Below are 19,394 nucleotides of genomic sequence, written 5' to 3'. Positions count from 1 at the left end.
AAGCCCCACATCAGACTCTGCACTGACAGCATGGAGCCTGCTTGGGATTCTCTCTCTCTCCCTCGTTCTCTGCCCCTCCTTGGCTTGCACTCTCTTTCTCTCTCCCCTTCTCAAAATAAATAAATAAATTAAAAAAAAAAAGAATGGGTTCAAATTTAAGTGACCATCAACTTAATACAGACTTCCATATGAACAAGAAGTTACATACATACCTAATGGTAACCACAAGTCAAAACTACTCACAGATATACAGAAAATAAAGAGAAGTCCAAGTATATGATTAAAGAAAGCCAAGTAATCATGAAAGAAGAGAGCGCGAGAAGAAAGGAATGGAGAAAAACTGTAAAAACAACCATAAAACATGTAACAAAATGGCAATAAATACATATGTATCAATAATTACTTTGAATGTAAATAGGCTAAACACTCCAATCAAAAGACAAAGTGTGATGGAGTGAATGAGAAAACAAGACCCACCCGGACATTACACGGATCCCAGACCCACACCGCCTAGAAAGAGCCTCATTTCAGACCTAAAGACACATGCGGATTGAAAGTGAAGGGACGCACACTCAGTGGCAGCCACTGTGGAGACTGGACTTTGCTCGTTCGTGCACCTTGCTCAGCCTCTCTGCAACCATGTCTGACAAACCCAGTATGACTGAGATTGAGAAATCCAGTAAGTCAAAACTGAAGAAGATAAATGCAAGAGAAAACTCCACAGCCTTCCAAAGAAACAGCTAAACAGGAGATGCTAGCAGGTGAATCACGAGGCATGCACCACCAATCTGCACTGTGCATTCCACAAGCACTGCCTTCTTATTTTACTTCTTTTAGCTGTTTAACTTCGTAAAATACAAAGAGGTGGGATCAAGTTTAAATGACTGTGTTGCCCTTTCCACATCAAAGAAGAGAACTACTGACAATGAAGGCCATGCCTGCCTCTCCCATCTGTCTATCTGGCTAGCAGGGAAGGAAAAGAGTCTGCATTCTGGTAAGGAAGAAGCTGTGTAAAACAACAGTGAAATCTAGGGCATAAGTCAAGCTGGTCCAAGGAATCCTGCAGGCTGTAAAATGTAGTTTAATCAGAGTGCCATTTTTTTTGCTCAAATGATTTTAATTACTGGAATGCACAATTTTTTAAATATGCGAATAAAAAGTTTCAAAACCTGAAAAGAAAAAAAAAAAGAAAGTGAAGAGATAGAGAAGAAGCATTTATCACTCAAATAGATGTGAAAAGAAAGCCGGGAGAGCAATACTATTTATATCGGACAAAACAGATTTTAAAACGAAGATTGTAACACAAACAAGTACACTAAATAATCAATAAGGGGACAATCCAATAAGAAGATATAACAATTGTAGGGGCTCCTGGGTGGCTCAGTCGGTTAAGCGACCGACTTTGGCTCAGGTCATGATCTCATGGTCCGTGAGTTCGAGCCCCGTGTCACGCTCTGTGCTGACAGCTCAGAGCCTGGGGCCTGCTTCAGATTCTGTGCCTCCCTCTCTCTCTGACCCTCCCTCGTTCATGTTCTCTCTCTCTCTGTCTCAAAAATAAATAAACATTAAAAAAAATTTAAAAAAAAAGAAGATATAACAATTGTAAATATTTAGGCACCCAACGTAGAAGTACCCAAATACATAAAACAGTTAATAACAAACATAAAAAAGAAATAATTGATAGTAATTACATCAACAGACAGATCATCTAAACAGAAAATCAACAAGGAAACAATGGCTTTGAATGACACACTGGACCAGATGGACTTAACAGATATATTCATCCTAAAACAGCAGAACACACATTCTTTTCAAGTGACATGGAACATATTCCACAACAGGTCACATATTACGCCATAAAACAGGTCTCCACAAATGCAAAAAGATCGAAGTCATTCCATGCATCTTTTCTGACCACAGTGCTATGAAATTAGAAATCAACCACAAGAAAAAAAATCTGGAAAGAACACAAATACATGCAGGTTAAATAACATGCTACTAAACAGTGAATAGGTCAAACAAGAAATCAAAGAGGAAATCAAAAACTACAGGGAGATAAATAAAAATGAAAACAAAATGATCCAAAATTTTTGGGATGAAGCAACAGAAGTTTATAAAGGGAAGTTTATAGGAATACAGACCTACCTGAAGAAAAATCTCAAATAAACAACTTAACCTTACACCTAAAGGAGCCAAAAAAAGAACAACAAACAACACCCAAAACCAGTAGAAGAAAGGAAATAATAAAGGTTAGAGCAGAAATAAATGAAATAGAAACTAAAAAAAAAAAAACAACAAAAAAATGCACACACACACACAAACAATAGAACAGTTCAATGAAACTAGGAGCTAGTTCTTTGAAAAGATCAATAAAACTGATAAACCTTTAGCCAGACTCCTAAGGAAAAAAAAAAAAAGAGTACTCAAACAAATTCAGAAATGAAAAAGGAGAAATAACAACCCAATACCATAGAACCACAAAGGATTAAGAGAATATTATGAAAAATCATATGCCAACAAGTTGGACAACCTAAAAGAAATGGATAAATTCATAGAAACCTGCACCTCCCAAAACTGAATCAGGAAGAAACAAAATTTGAACAGCCCAATTACCAGCAAACAAAATTGAATCAGTAATCAAAAAACTCCCAACAAACAAAGGTTCTGGACCAGATGGCTTCACGGGTGAATTCTATCAAACATTTAAAGAAGAGTTAATATCTATCCTTATCACCAACATCTATTCCAAAAAATAGAAGATGAAGGAAAATTTCCAAATTTGTTCTATGAGGTCTGCATTACCCTGATATCAAAACCAGATAAAGACATCACAAAAAAAGAGAAGTACAGGCTGATACCTCTGATGAACATAGATGCAAAAATTTTCAGCAAGATATTAGCAAACCCAATCCAACAACACAGTAAAAAATAATTTAGGATGCCTGGGTGGCTCAGTTAAGCGTCTGACTTCAGTTCAGGTCATGATCTTGAAGTTCGTGGGTTCAAGACCCACAATGGGCTCTGTGCCCACAGCTTGGAGCCTGGAGCCTGCTTCAGATTCTGTGCCTCCCTTTCTCTCTGCCCCTCCCCTACTCGCACTCTGTCTCTCTCTCTCTCTCTCTCTCTCAAAAATAAATAAACATTAAAAAAAAAATCATTCGCCATGTTCAAGTGGAATGTATTCCTGGGTTGCAAGGATGGTTCAATATTCGCAAATCAATCAACATGATACATCACATCAAAAAGAGAAAGGATAGGGGCGCCTGGGTGGTGCAGTCGGTTAAGCGTCCGACTTCAGCCAGGTCACGATCTCGCGGTCCGTGAGTTCGAGCCCCGCGTCGGGCTCTGGGCTGATGGCTCAGAGCCTGGAGCCTGTTTCCGATTCTGTGTCTCCCTCTCTCTCTGCCCCTCCCCCGTTCATGCTCTGTCTCTCTCTGTCCCAAAAATAAATAAACGTTGAAAAAAAAAATTAAAAAAAAAAAAAAGAGAAAGGATAAAAACCATGCAATCATTTCAATGGATGCAGAAAAAGCAGAGAGAAATGACCGTAATCCCCAAGATGACATTTAACACCAGGCCAGGACAGTAACCATCATACAGAAAATGGAGCAGAGAGAGAGAGATTCTGTAAGGGAGAACTCCCAAGAAAAACCTGAGTCCTCAACAGAAACAAACAATGCAAAAAAAGAGAGCCAGGCAACTGGAAATACCAATAAAAACAAAACATCATGGATCACCTGTGAAGCCTCCAGTACAAATTAAACCAGGAAGACAATGTATTCCAAGGAATCAAATGGACTCCAAGTAAGAAACAGAATGGGTAAACATCTAAGAGATGATAAAAATATGCAGAAAACATAAGTTACATCTAGCAAGGAAAAACATGAAAAGTAATTAGAAAACTAAAAAACAAAACCCAAGCTCACAGATACAGAGAACAGTCTGGTGGTTGCCAGGGTGGAAGTAGGAAGAGTGTGAAATGGATGAAGGGGCTCAACAGGTACAAATTTCTAGTTTATAAGATAAAGTAAGACATGGGATATAACGCATAGCATAGTGATCATGGTTAATAATACAGTACTGCATGTTTGAAAGTTACTAAGATAGATCTCAAAAGTTCTCATCATAAGAAAAAAAATCATAACTATGGACAGTGACAAATGTTAACCAGACTTATTGTGATCATTTTGCAATACACACAAATGTCAAATCATTATGTTATATACCTGAAACTGATGTAATGTTACATGTAAACTATATCTCAATTAAAAAAAAAACAGAAAGCAAGCAAGCTAAGACAGTAATACTTCTGTACTTGACTCTGTAACTAGGTACATGTATCTTGAATTTTTAAAATTCTCTAAGACACAATATAGAAGAGGTCACAGACTGAGTCCATGATTGCTTGAAAGAACACAAAAAAAAGTTCCATGAGGGGTAACTTTGGGTTCAAAAGAAAGATGTTCTACCCCTTAAAGATGTTCAGAAATGAAACAAATGAGTTGAATACCAGAAGACTCCAAGCAGAGATTAAATGGCTACCTATATGGGATGCTACAAAGGGATTCTTGTACTGGGTGGAAGATTCACTACTCATTCAGCAAATGATCTAAGACTTTTCCAACTCTTCACTTCTATTTACAAAACAGGTTACATCAGGAGACAACAGCCCCTTTACACGTGAGAGCTATTCCTCAGGATAGAAAGTTTTACCTAAGAAATGACATGCGCAATAAGGAAAACTTTTACTTTTAGAATGCCCTATATAGATTTTGTCATATAATATTATTTGCCTGATAAGTAGAAATAAACATTCATAATTACTCACCCTTCTAATAAAATTTTAAAATCAATAAAAGTATGTATTATAAAAACAACATAGCATCCAGTTATACTGAATTTCTTCTCTCTTACCAATCATAACCTACAGCAAAAGATGTTTCAATTACAGGAGCAATGAGTTTTGCAGCTGTCATGATGTATTTTTCTGCCATAGCTTTCCTGTATCAAAGAAACAAAAAAGTATTGTTTAGAAACATGGTATAGAGAGCTTGGATTTTTTTAAGTATAAACATTGTCTGTCAAAGCTAACATACCATCAAAGTCTACTAGATGGACAGCTACACTAGAAATCTGTCCGTAAGTCAGGTTGACAACCATGGCTACGAAATGGGACTAGCAAGGCATGACTGCCTTCTGGACCAAATTTAACTTTTTTTTTAATTAAAAAAAATTTTTTTGAATGTTTATTTATTTTTGAGAGAAAGAGAGACAGAGCATGAGCGGGGGAGGGGCAGAGAGGGAGACACAGAATCCGAAGCAGGCTCCAGGCAATGAGCGGTCAGCACAGAGCCCGACGCGGGGCTCGAACTCACGGGCCGTGAGATCATGACCTGAGCCGAAGTCGGACGCTCAACCGACTGAGCCACCCAGGCGCCCCAAGTCTTTCTTTTTTTTCAGTGCATGCCGACAAATCAAAAACAAACACTGGAGGAGCACAAAGCTCTGCAGCTGAAGCTATATAACTGCACTGTCCATGGCCATGAAAGGAGAGGGTAAAAATGACCACTGAAGAAGAGTGTGTACGGTAAATGGTAAAACTGAATTACTACATGTCTCCACAGATTTGTCTAATCTGTACCTTTCATATAAATGGAATCATAGATATACAGTCTTTTGTGACTGCCTCCTTTATTTATCATGTTTTCAGGGTTCGTGTTTATTGTAGCATGTATTGGTCCTTCATTTCTTTTTGTGGCCAAATAATATTCCATTATATGGATAGACTATATATTCTTTATCCATTTAACAGTTGTGGACATTCGGTTGTTTCTACTTTTTGGATATTATAAATGCTGCTTCTATGAACATTTGTGTGAAGTTACTGTGTGAATGTATGCTCTAATCACCTAAGAAGAGAAACTGCTGGGTTAAGTATGAGGAACTTTTGCTGAAGAACCTTTGCAGGAACTTCCAAACTGTTTTCCAAAAGCGGCTGTAGCATTTTACATTCCTGCCACCAGCATGCAAGATTTCGATTTCTCCACATCCTCACCAACATGTGCTATTATCTGCCTTTTGATTAGTCATACAAGTGGGTATGAATTGGTACCTGGTTGAGGTTTTGAATTGCATTTTCCTAAGTATAGAAGTTAACACATCTTTTCAAGTGCTTACTGGGCATTTGCATATCTAGTTTGAAGAAATGTCTACTCAGATCCTTTGTATGTTTTTAACTGGGTTATTGGCCTTTTTATTATTGAGTTAGAAGAGTTCTTTTTATATTGGAGAAATAAGTCCCTTCTTGGATACATGGTTTGCAAAAATTTTCTCCCATTCAGTGGGCTGTCTTTCACTTTCTTGATGGTGTCCATTGAAGAACAAAAGTTTTAATTGTGATGAAGTCCAATTTACCTATTTTTTTTCCTTTTGGTGTGCTTTTGGTGTCGTATCTAAGAAGTCACTGCCTAACACAAGATCAATAATAATTACTTGTTTTTTCCTCACAGTTCTAGCTCTTACAGTTAGGTCTATGATCTATTTTAAAGTAATTTTTGTGTATGGTGTGAGAGAGGCACAACTTCATTCTCTCCCATGAGGATATTCAATTGTCCCAGCACCATTCGTTGAAAAGACTATCTTTTCCCCCATTGAATTGTCCTGGCACTTTTGTTAATTATAAATACAAGAGCTTATTTCTGGACTCTCAATTCTATCCTGATTTCTATGTCTATCTTTACGCTAACTAGCACAAAGTACTACCACGCTTGATTGGGGTAGCTTTGTAGCATAAGCCCTCCAACTTGGCTCTTCATTTTTCAACCTGTTTTGGCTGGTTTGGATCCGTTATATTTCTATATGAGTTTTAGGATCAACTTGTCACTTTCTAAAAACCAATGCTTGGATTTTGATATGGATTACACTGCATCTATAAAGTAATTTGGGGAGGACTGCCATCATAACACATAACATTAAGTGCCTCCCCACAAAAATGGGAGGTCTTCCCATTGACCTAGCATATCCTTCAACGATGTCTTATAGTTTTCAGAGTATAAATTTTACATTTCATTTGTTAATATTATTCCTAATTATTTTTTACGCTACTGTAAATGCAATGACGAGTTTAATTTTGGATACTTCACTGGTACTATATAGTACATCAGTGCAGTATTGATGCGTATATTTTGATCTCTTACTCTGCAAGCTTGCTGAACCTACTAGTTGTAATTGTTTTTTAGTGGATTCTAAAATTTTATGTAGGATATTCCATGTATAAGATCATGTGATCTCTAAACAGACATAGTTTTACTTTTCTTTCCAATCTGGATGTCTCTTACTTCATTTTCTTGCCTAATTTCCATAGTTAGAACCCCTAGTGCGATGTTGAATAGAATTGGTAAGAGTGAATAATATCTTGTTTCTGTTTCCTTATCTTGTTTCTGATCTAAGGGGGAAAGCATTTAGTCTTTCACCATTAAATATTATGTCAAACTGTGGGTTATTCATAAATGTCCTTTATCAGATTGAGGAACTTCCTTTCTACTTCTAGCCTCTTGAGGTTTGTTTTGTTTGTTTAGCATCAAAGCACACTAGATTTTATCAAAAACATTTTTAAAATTTATTTATTTAAATTCAAGTTAGTTAACATACCGTGTAGTACTGGTTTCAGGAGTAGAATTTAGTGATTCATCACTTACATACGACACCCAGTACTCATCCAAACAAGTGTCCTCCTTAATGCCCATCACCCATTTAGCCCAGCCCCCCCCCCACCCTCTAGCAACCCTCAGTTTGTTTTTAAGAGTCTCTAAAGGTTTGCCTCCTTCTGTTTTTTTTTTTTTTAAGTTTATTTCTTTTGAGAGAGCAAGAGAGCAAGAGAGCGAGAGCACAAGCAGGGGCAGCAAGAGGGAGAAGGAGAGAATCCCAAGCAGGGATTCCCAATGAAGGGCTTGAACTCACAAGCCATGAGATCATAACCCGAGTGGAAATCAAGAGTCAGATGCTCAACCGACTGAGCCACCCAGGCGCTCCTCTGTCTTTATTTTTCCTTCCCTTCCCCTATGTTTACCTGTTTTATTTCCTAAATTCCACACGAATGAAATCATATTTGTCTTTCTCTGACTTATTTTGCTTGGCATAATACACTCTAGTTCCATCCACATTGCTGCAAATGGCAAGATTTCATTCTTTTTTATCTTCTTTATCCGTTCTTCAGTCGATAAACATTGGGTTCTTTCCATAATTTGGCTAATTGTTGATAGCACTGCTATAAACACTGGGGTGCAGGTGCCCCTTCAAATCAGCATTTCTGTATCCTTTAGATAAATGCCTAGTAGTGCAATTGCTACCCTAAGGGGCAGTTCTACTTTACATTTTTTGAGGAACCTCCATACTGTTTTCCAGAGTGGCTGCACCAATTTGCATTCCCACCAACAGCACAAAAGTGTTCCCCTTTCTCTGCATCCTCACCAACATCTGTTTTTTCCTGAGTTAATTTTAGCCATTCTCACAGGTGTGAGGTGGCATCTCATTGGGGTTTTGATTTGTGTTTCCCTGATGATGAGTGATCTTGAGCATCTTTTCATGTGTTTGTTAGCCATCTGGACGTCTTCTTTGGAAAAGTGTTCATTCGTGTCTTTGGTTCATTTCTTGACGGGATTATTTGTTTTTTGGGTGTTGAGTTTGGTAAGTTCTTTATAGATTTTTGATACTAACCCTGTATCTGGTGTGTCTAATATCTTCTCCCATATTCTTGCTAATATCTTCTCCCATTCCATCAGTTGCCTTTTAGTTTTGTTGGTTTCCTTCACTGTGCAGAAGGTTTTTAACTTTTTAAAAATTTATTTGAAGAGAGAGAGAGTTTGTACACATGTGGAGGAGAGGCAGAGAGAAAGACAGAGAGAGAATCCCAAGCAGGCTCAGTGCTGTCAGCACAGCATCCGATGTAAGGCTTGATCTCACAACTGTGAGATCATGACCTGAGCAGAAACCAAGAGTCGGATGTTTAACTGAATGAGCCACCCAGGCGCCTCCAGAAGCTTTTTATCTTGATGAGGTCCCAGTAGTTCATTTTCCCTCACCTCCAGAGACAGGTCTAGTAGAAGTTGCTGCAGCCAAAGTCAAACAGGTTGTTGCCTTGTTTTCTCCTGTAGGATTTTGATGGTTTCCTGTCTCACATTTAGGTCTTTCATCCATTTTAAATTTATTTTTGTCTATGGTGCAAGAAAGTGGTCCAGATTCATTCTTCTGCAGGTCGCCGTCCAGTTTTCCCAACATCATTTGCTGAAGATACTCCACTGGATATTCTTTCCTGCTCTGTCAAAGATTAATTGCCCATACATTGTGGTCCACTTCTGGGTTCTCTATTCTGTTCCACTGACCTATAAGCATCTGTTTTTGTGCCAGTACCATACTGTCTTGATGATTACAGGTTTGTAATGCAATTTGAAGTCCAGAATTGTGATGCCTCCAGTTTGCGTTTTCTTTTTCAACATAACTTTGGCTATTTGGTGTCTTTTTTGGTTCCATACAAATTTTAGGTTTGTTCTAGCTACGTGAAGAATGCTGGTGTTTCTGTGACAGGGATTGCATTGAATGTGTAGATTGCATTTGGTAGTATAGACAATTTAACAATATTTGTTCTTCCAATCCATGAGCATGGGATGTTTCTCCATTTCTTTGTGTCTTCTTTAATTTCTTATACAAGCTTTCTATAGTTTTTAGTGTGCAGATCTTTTACCACTTTGGTTAGGTTTATTCCTAGGTATTCTATGGCTTTTGGTGCAATTGTAAATGGGATCGATTCCTTGGTTTCTCTTTCTGCTGCTTCATTATTGGTGTACAGAAATGCAACTGATTTTCGTACGTTGATTTTATATTCTGCAATTTTGCTGAATTCATGTCTCAATTCTAGGAGTCTTTTGGGTTTTCCACACAGAGTATCATGTCATCTGTCAAGAGTGAAAGTTTGACTTCTTTCTTGCCGATTTGTATGCCTTTTCTTTTTGTTGTCTGATTGCCAAGGCTAGGACTTCCAGGACTATGTTGAACAACAGTGGTGACAGCGGACATCCTTGTTGTGTTCCTGACCTGAGGGGGGAAGCTATCAGTTCTTCCCTACTGAGGATGTTATCTGAGGGTCTTTCATATATAGGCTTTAGAATGTTGAGATATATTCCTTCTATCCCTACCTTCTTGAGGGTTTTTATCCAGAATGGATGCTGTATTTTGTCAAATGCTTTTTCTGCATCTACTGAGAGGATCATATGGTTCTTATCCTTTCTTTTATTAATGTGGTATATCACACTGATTGATTTGCAAATATTGAACCAGCCCTGTAGCCCAGGAATAAATCCCACTTGATCTTTTTCTTTGGTTTAAACTGAGATGATGATGTGGTTTTGTCCTCTATTCTATTGATATCCTTTATTATACTCATTGTTTTTTAGATCTGTTGTTTCTTTTTTTTTTTCTTTTTTTGTCTTATTTTGGTATCAGGGGAATACTAGCCCCATAAAATGAACTATCTTCTGGAATAAACTGTATAGAACTGATGTTAATTCCTAGAACTCCCTAGTAAAACCATATGGGCCTGGAGATCTCTTTTTGGGGTGTTTCAAAATTACAAATTAAATCACATTAGGTGAGTTGTGGTCATTGTGTTTTTCCAGAGAGTGGTCCCATTCTGTCCAAGCTGTCAACTTTATGGGTACAGGGTTGCTTGTAGTATTCCCTTATTATCTTTTTTGATGTCTGCTAAGTCTGTAGAGATAGATCCTGTTTTGTTCCTGATACTGGTAATTTGTGTCTTCTCTATTTTTTGTCAGTTTTGCTGTAAGTTTCTCAATTTTATTGATCTATTCAAAGAATCAGCTCTGTGTTTCATTGATATTTCTTTTTTTCAATGTTAATGATTTCTGTTATTATTTCTTCTTTTGGCTGATTTTGCTTTTCTTTTTCTAGTTTATTAATCTGACAGCTTAGAGTATTAATTTAAGGCTTTTCCACTATCATTCTAATTGCTTTCCCTTATGTGTTGTTTTTCTTTGTCTTCTTTCAAGACTCTTTATCTTTAATTTTCAGAAGTTTAATCATAATGTATCTTCACATGGATTTCCTTGGGTTTACTCTTTTTGGTATTAATCATTTTTTTGTATCGTATATTTATTTCTCTCATCAAATTTGGGGAATTTTATCAGCCACTATTTCTTTAGCCCAATCTCTTTCTCCTCTCCATCCAAGACACAGATAATGCGAATGGCAGGTCTTTTGTTATAGTCCCAGATATCACTTAGGCTCTCTTCATTTCTGGTTTTGGGTCTATTTTCTCTCTGTTGTTCAGACTGGGTAATTTCCATTTTTCATCTTCCAGTTCACTGAATCTTTCCATTTCCCCTTTATTTTCCTGTGGAGCCCATCCACCAGGCTTTTTATTTGAATTACTGTATTTTTCAAAAAAGTTAAAATTTTCCATTTGGTGCTTCTTTATATTTGCAGAGACTTCTTTTCTGAGGGTTTTTACTTTTAAATTTGCTTTAAGCATGCTCATAGTTGCTTGCTGAAGCATTTGTATCACGTTTGCTTTGCCAGATAATTCTAACATCTTTGTCCTAATAATATTGGCATCTATTGATTAGATTTTTCATTCATTTGGTTTGAAATCATCCTACCTCCTTATGATGAGTGATTCTTGATCAAAACTTGGACATTACATGGAGCGCATGGGTGGCTCAGTCAGCTAAGTGTCCAACTTTGGCTCAAGTTACGATCTTGTGCTTTGTGAGTTCGAGCCCCACATCAGGCTCTCTGCTGTCAGTGCGAAGCCCGCTTCAGATCCTCTGTCTCTCTCTGCCTCTCCCCTACTCACACTCTCGGTCTCTCTCAAAAATTAAAACATTAAAAAAAAGCTTGGATATTTCTACATTGTAATACTCTGAATTTTTATTTAAGTCTGTTTTAGCTGCTTTCTTGACACTGCTCTAGCAGGGGGAGAAGAGACACCACCTTATGAGTGCCAGATAACAGATGTCCAGGTTTCCCCACACGGCCTTTTTTGATACTCGAGGCAGGAAGAAGTCCTTGTTTCTGCTGGATGGGGTAGGAGTTCCTGCTTCTACCACGGTCCCTACTGACACCATAGTGGGGTGGCCTTGTGACCACCGAGTGATGATGAAAGTTTTGATTCTCCACCATCTTCTCCGATACCAGAGAGAGGGGAAGGAGTGCTTCATGACTCTGATGGAGTAGAATTCCAGGCTCCCCACGTGCTATCTGCTGAAACCAAAGACTGCTGGGACTCATCAAGGGTCTGTGGAGATTAAAGTCCTGGCTCCCTACCTGGTCTTTTGGGATATGGAGTGTCTCCTTACAGCCTTTTCAGAGTGGGAAGCCAGGCTCCCACTTGACTTTTGTTGGCAGGCACAGGAGTGGGGCCGTAGTTTGTGTGCGCAGTATTTGTCTAAAAGTTTTCAGTCTCGATAGACTGTTCCTTTCCTTGTCCTCTGGCTAGAAAATTGGGCTTTTCCTGGGGCTTTTTGTTTGTTTTTTAAAATATACCCACTGATGTTTTCTAACTGGCAATTTCTTCACATACGAGTCTGGGAAAGATGAGGGGACTCACTGCCATGTTGTTCCTCAGGTCCTGAGGTCCTTTGCTGATCTGCCCTCTTCTCTCCACCTTTCTTCTTGTATTTTATACATAATTTCCAAGGTTTTCATTTGTATTTAGTGGGAATAACAGGGAAAACTAGGTCTACTCATCTTCCCAGAAGAAGTCAGTTATTTTTAATGCTAAACTAATGTTTTAAGTTCGAGAGGGAGAGAGAGAGAGGGAGAGAGAGAGAGAATACATGTGTGAGAGGGGGAGGTGCAGAGAGAGGGAGAAAAAGACTTCCATGCAGCTGTACTGTCAGTGCAGAGCCTGATATGGAGCTCAATCTCAACAAACTGTGAGATCGTGACCTGAGCTGAAATCAGGAGTCGGACAGACGCTTAACCAACTGAGCCACCCAGGCACCCCTAAACTAATTTTTAAAGTTAAACTAATTTCTGGGGTGCCTGGGTGGCTCAGTCGGTTGAGTGTCCGACTTTGGCTCAGGTCATGATCTCACAGTTTGTGAGTTTGAGCCCCGTGTCGGGCTCTGTGCTGACAGCTCAGAGCCTGGAGCCTGCTTCGGATTCTGTGTCTCCCTTTCTCTCTGCCCCTTAGCCTCCTCATGTTCTGTCTGTCTCTCTTAAAAATAAAATAAAAACATAAAAAAAATTTTTTTAACTAATTTCTAAAAATTAAGGACCTTCCACGCATATGATGAAATCTTATTCAGCCTTATAAAAGAAGGAAATCCTATCACATGCTACAGCATGGAAGGACCTTGTAGACATTATAAGTGTACTATAATTTCATTTACATGAGGCAAATAAAGCAAATTCATAGTAACAGAAAGGAGAACGGTGGGTGTTTGGTGCTGGGGGCAGGACCTGGAGAAATGTTGTTCAATGGGTAGAGATGCAGATTACGAAGATACAAAGAGTTCTGGGGTGAAATAAGTGAAGGGGATTAAGAGCACACTTATCGTGGTGAGCACTGAGGAATGCACAGGATTGTTGAATCGCTATATTGTATACCTGAAACTAATATAACATTAATTACACTGGAATTACAAATAAATAAATAAAAATAATTTTAAAATTAAAAAATAGATTTAGCATATGACCCAATACCTACACACACGAGTTCTGAAGACTGGTTATAAAACGTGAATGCATTTAACACTACCAAACCATGAAGTCTTTCTTATGCATCATGATTAAGATGGTAAATTTTATGCTATGTGTATTTTACCACAATTTAAAAAATTAAAGGCTCTCTATTGTGTGATATACTTCTAATATACCTGTTGCATGTTCAATACATATTAGAACTTTCAAACCATAGTTGGCAGAGTCTAGGTACCATACTGGAGGAAGGAAGAAAAAAGTACAATTTTGTCTTTGGGAGTTGAAATTTAATTGGGAAGCTGGACAAAAATACATAAAGATACAATTTTTTAAAGAAAGGTAGTATAAACAAAGTTGCAACATTGCACCAAATGCAGAGGAGAAGTGAATTATAAGAAAATAGTAAGAGTAACTGGACAAGAATAACTGGGGTCAGCCCGAGGACTGTGATTATTTAGGAGAAAAGAGAATCTAGTAATGTACAGAATTGGTGAAACAATAGCACTATTTAATATACTGAATATAACAAGTCTTGAGAGAAATAATCAGAATGTATATTCAACTCATAAAAATTAAACCTATGTTACTAAAGTGTGCAAAGTATTACCGTTCACGTTCCATTTGCCTTAGATGATCATTTTTTATAGCTTCGATTACTAAGTTAGTATGTGGATCATCCTGGGAAAATAAAATTGGGAAAAAAGTGATTAATTCAGAAGCAAATACTGAGAACTTGGATTTCTTTTTTTTTTTTTACAGTGTATTCATTTTTGAGAGACAGACCAAGACAGACCATGAGCGGGGAAGGGGCAGAGAAAGAGGGAGACACAGAATCCGAAGCAGGCTCCAGGCTCCGAGCTATCAGCACAGAGCCCGAGGCGGGGCTTGAACTCACGAACCGTGAGATCATGACCCGAGCCGAAGTCAGACATGAGCCACCCAGGTGCCCCTAAGAGCTGAACCGACTGAGCCACCCAGGTGCCCCTAAGAGCTTGGATTTCTAATCAAACACACCACTAAGTTAGTTAGTAGAGTAAATTAATCTTTCTAAACTGTTTTCCCTTATGTAAAGTAGAACTTTTCTTATTCCTGATTATCTATCACATTCTACTTGAACTAACAGATTCTGAGCAGCTGATAAAAGGTCAGGCCGGATAGAACAGGACCAAGTACACAGAAGCTGTGCGATATTATAAATTCTAAACTCAAATGTAAATGATTTAATGATCATCAAATTATTTAGTAATCCATATCTCTACTCTTTATTAAAAATAGATTTTTTCACAACATAAATTTCTTCTCAATAAAAACAATATATATAATTAATGTTTACATAGCACATGCTATGTTCCAGGTACTGTTTTAATAAGCATTTCACTTGCATTATCTCACTTAATCCTCACAACCCTATAAAGTAGGTTATTATAAATTCCTGTATTGTATATAAAGAACTGAGGCATAAGAAGAGTTAAGTATTGTATGGTGCAGCCAACAGCTAGGCGGTAATACCCTTACAATCTATTAACAAATCTATTAATTCAATTTATGAAATTGGCATTATTCTCTTATTTTTGATCTATAAATACAGGCAATTTCATGCTGTTTGGTTTAATAGAAAATAATATGGCAGCATACCTATAATTTATATGTAAAACTCTGGAAAATATTTTAAAAACATTAAGAAAAATCATCTCACTCCCTGGAAACTACTGTTTCTATTTTGGTGTATTTCCTTTCAGTTTGTGTTCGTGTATGGGTGTGTGCATATCTTTTTTTTTTTCATTTGGTTTTTCACTTAACATTATGTAATATTTCCTCAGGTCTTTGAAAATAGGAATTTTTTATTATGCTCTACCCTATGCATAAGGATAAGGAACTACTTCTTTTCATTTGTGATATATTTAGTATAGTTTGAGCTTCCTCTGTTCATAAATGACTGAAAAAAATAGTAAAAAAACCAAGGATTTAGGGGTTCCTTGGTCAAGATATTATACTTAAGGAATGACATCTAATCATATTTTTGTAAGATTTTCCCTTTTCTCAATAAAATTGTAAAGTCAGTTTTAACCATAATCTCTAGCCCTATTTCAACAGAGTCCCATTCTCAACCATTTAACTTAAGTAACAAATGAAACTGGTAAAAGCACATTAATTAAATTTGATTAATTAAAACACATTAATATAGGGCTAGGAGAAACCTAAAAAGTCATCCATCTAACTCTCATTTCTGGAAACAGAAAAGCACGGACAACTAACAGCTAGCTACACAGCAGTTATCTTCATACTCACACTTGGTGAGATATATTTATCATCTTCATCGATTTCTAATGGAACCGCAATCAATTTTTGGAACGCCTTCTTCATTTTGTCTCGATCTCCAACAGCAAAGTAACTAAGAATCAGGTTGAAGCCTGCCTTCAGATTTGGTGCCAGACTCATTATGTGCTCAAATGAATTAATGGCATCTGAATATTGACCAGTTTTAATAAATGTAACACCAATGTTCTGCATGATTTTAATCCTAAAGAAAAAGAAACATGGATGAGTTTAAAAGTCCAATGCGTTTAGTACAGTAGTCAAGACACTCCACAGATAGTATCCTTTTCTTTCCCACTTTTGCTTTGTTTTGTTAAAGCTTTACTGAAGTTTAACTTACCTAAGCTCACTTGTTTTAACTATACAATTCAGTGATTGCTGCTGTATCTACACAGCTGTGAAAATATTAACTCAACTCCATTATCCTAAAAGGAGAATCTGTGCTCATTAGCAGCCACTCCCCATTCTCACTTCCTGCCCTAGGCAATCATTAACCTACTTTCTCTCTGGATTTGCCTTTTCTAAACATTGCATATAAATGGGGGTCATATAATATACAGTATTTTATACCTGGCTTCTTTTAATTAGCATAATCTTTTGAAGGTTCCTCCATTCTCAGCATCTATCAGTTCTCCATTCCTTTTATATTTGCAAATAGTATTCCATAATATGAATACACCACATTTTATATACCCATTGCCTACTCGGCAGACATTTGACTGTTTCCACTTTTGGGCTATTAGGAATAATGCTATGAACATTCACATACAATCCTTTGTAACAGCATGTTTTCATTTCTCTTGGATATATACCTGGAAGTTGAATTACTGGTCCACTGGTAAATTTGTGTTCAACTTTTTAAGAAATTCCATACTTATTTTCCAAATTGGCTGTACTATTTTATATACCCCAATGTATGAGGTTTCCAATTTCTCTACATCCTCTTCAAAGGGATGTAGATGGGATTATGAATGTAATCCCATCTTATTTCTAACTACTCCTCAACATAATATCTCTGTTTCAACTAAATTCATTTATTCTGATCAGATCATGAATACTGTTATTTCCTTGACTCTTCTCGATTTTCCCTTTGTCTGGAATATTACCCTTTTTCTCTTCCTCACTTAAATAACCTGTCACAAGTACACCTTTCTTGAGCGCTCTTGTTCTTACCATCAGTTCCTTAACTTAGTTACTACAGCACCTCTTGATTATTGATAATTAAGCACTTGACATAAGCTATCCTACAATGCTCAAAGCCTTGGGCTCACCTGTGTTAAAAGTGCCTAAGGGCATTGTGTCCTAGAAGCTAGATATTTCCCAATGATAATGATGCACTGTTCAGAAACAAATAATCATTAAAGGTGGCATTTACAAATAAATTAACTTTCACAGAGGAACTGTACTAAGCGCCTAGGGACAATTATGACCGGTAAATATCCTGGAAACCTTCTATGTTCTCAAGGTTATTACCAGACCATCAGGTAATTTACTGTTTCTGCTCTTGAAATATGGTAGGAATAGAATATATCTCAGCTTCCTCCTCCTATCCCCTCTTCTAAGATTCAAATGCAATCTCTTCCTTTCATTGTTTCATTTGCAATCTACAGCAAGAATATATGGTGGTCTTAATTTCTAGCCTTTTAGAAATTAAAACATTCTAAAGTCTATTATATTCTAAAGCAGTGTTTTGATTCTGTGTTGGCAGTGACTTATTTGCTGCTAATGGCCTGCTGGGTTACCCACTGTATAGGCCAATTAGCTCAGTTTTATTTCAGTTGATTACATATTATATCTTTAACCTTTAACTTGTCATTACACGAATGTGTGCAAGTAGTCAGAAGGGGAATAGACCAAAATACTACAGATACAACATAAATCTAACACTTCACATGTACAAACACCTCAAAATATTCAACCCACTGACAACAGGTCATTAGAGTTATCTTGTTTCTGAAAATAACACTTAAATTTCACCAAGTCATCACTATGTAAACTTACCTCATTTCTTTATGGACGCTTGGAATTTGATCTAGTGCCATTCGGTAGAATTTAATGGCTTTGGAATAATTTCTTTGCTTTAAATAAATATTTCCCATATTCACTTTCAATCTTCCTAATTAAAAAGATAATGAATATGTAATATTCTATTTTCTTAATTTTTTCTCTATTTAAGATGACCTTAATTCATGTTCTTTGAAGTTTTTCTCAAGTTGTGAAGCTTCAGACACTACCTAAAATTCTCACTTTAAAATAGTTACACTATTTTCGTATACCTACACACCAATCTTCTGTGAGGAAATGGAACTTAAGACAGATGGAGCCCTGAAAATATGGCTGGAGAACAAGTGATTTACATTGTAAAACTGGAATTGTGTTATTTTGTAAAAAGTGGGATTTTAAAATTAAACTCACTAATGCCACACACATTTTAATATATTAAAGAAAACGATATTCTGATATTCTGATAACTTTAATACAACTACCAAAAAATTACACATATATGCTACTAAACTATAGTCTCTTGGGGATAAATTTATAAGTGAAAGCATGTTTGATGGGATTGCCCTGGCTCATTCTACCTGTGATGACAGAATATATTTTTTGTTTACTATTAGGCAATCTATCGCATACCAACTGTATTTCTTCATTTGTATTTATGTAGATTATGCAGATTTTCATGTAGGTAGTATCTTTAAGTAGGACGCTTCTTTATAAAAACAAATTTGTTTAGAGCATAGATTATATAAGGAAACATAAAGTGGGGAAATGTAAATTAACACTACAAAAAAACTGTATTTGGGGTGCCTGACTGGCTCAGTCAGTGCAGCACATGACTTTTGATCTCGAGGTTGTGAGTTTGAGCCCCATGTTGGGTGCAGAAATTACTTCGACAAACTCAAAAGAAAAAGAACTATATTTATTGGGCAAACTGACTATACACACCCACCTGCATTGCTAAACATCTTATTTTTCACTATAACTTGGTATGTATTTAGTGCTTCAGCATACATTTCATTCGCTGAATATTGACTGGCCAAGTTGAAAAGAACCTAAGGAAAAAAACAAGGCAAAAAGACACATAATGACCATTTTAGGCCCTTTTGCCTATAATCTTTTAAGAGATTAACATCCTATACCTAACAAAACTAGATGCCTATATCAAGATACTCCACTAGTGAGGAAGTAAAGCATACAGAGAAATATCTTGCATTCCAAATGAACGAGAACATTAAGATAAGCATAACTGTCCTCCAAACTGCACCTTAATTTTCTAAGTATTCTTTCTAATTTAGGTAGTATTTGCCATCCATTAATCTCAGGAAGACCTACAAAGAATAAACATGTATTGTTAATGTTGC

At 36.9% G+C, this 19,394-nt stretch overlaps 1 protein-coding gene across 5 annotated transcripts in view; it reads right to left on the bottom strand.

Annotated features, from left to right (window-relative positions):
- The window catches only part of IFT88 (intraflagellar transport 88), a 133,156-nt gene that overhangs the window by 78,896 nt on the left and 34,866 nt on the right, over nt 1-19,394 (bottom strand). For all 5 annotated transcript variants that reach the window (XM_043574755.1, XM_043574763.1, XM_043574773.1 and 2 more), the window contains 5 exons: nt 18,983-19,085; nt 18,034-18,148; nt 16,006-16,237; nt 14,324-14,394; nt 4,915-5,001 (listed from right to left, as the gene is read on the bottom strand). In XM_043574755.1, the coding sequence (XP_043430690.1) occupies nt 4,915-5,001; nt 14,324-14,394; nt 16,006-16,237; nt 18,034-18,148; nt 18,983-19,085 (608 nt within the window). The remainder of the gene's footprint in view (nt 1-4,914; nt 5,002-14,323; nt 14,395-16,005; nt 16,238-18,033; nt 18,149-18,982; nt 19,086-19,394) is intronic.

This window comes from Prionailurus bengalensis, chromosome A1 (genome assembly GCF_016509475.1).
Source record: "Prionailurus bengalensis isolate Pbe53 chromosome A1, Fcat_Pben_1.1_paternal_pri, whole genome shotgun sequence".
NCBI lineage: Eukaryota > Metazoa > Chordata > Mammalia > Carnivora > Felidae > Prionailurus > Prionailurus bengalensis.
This window is presented reverse-complemented; position numbering and strand designations above follow the sequence as displayed.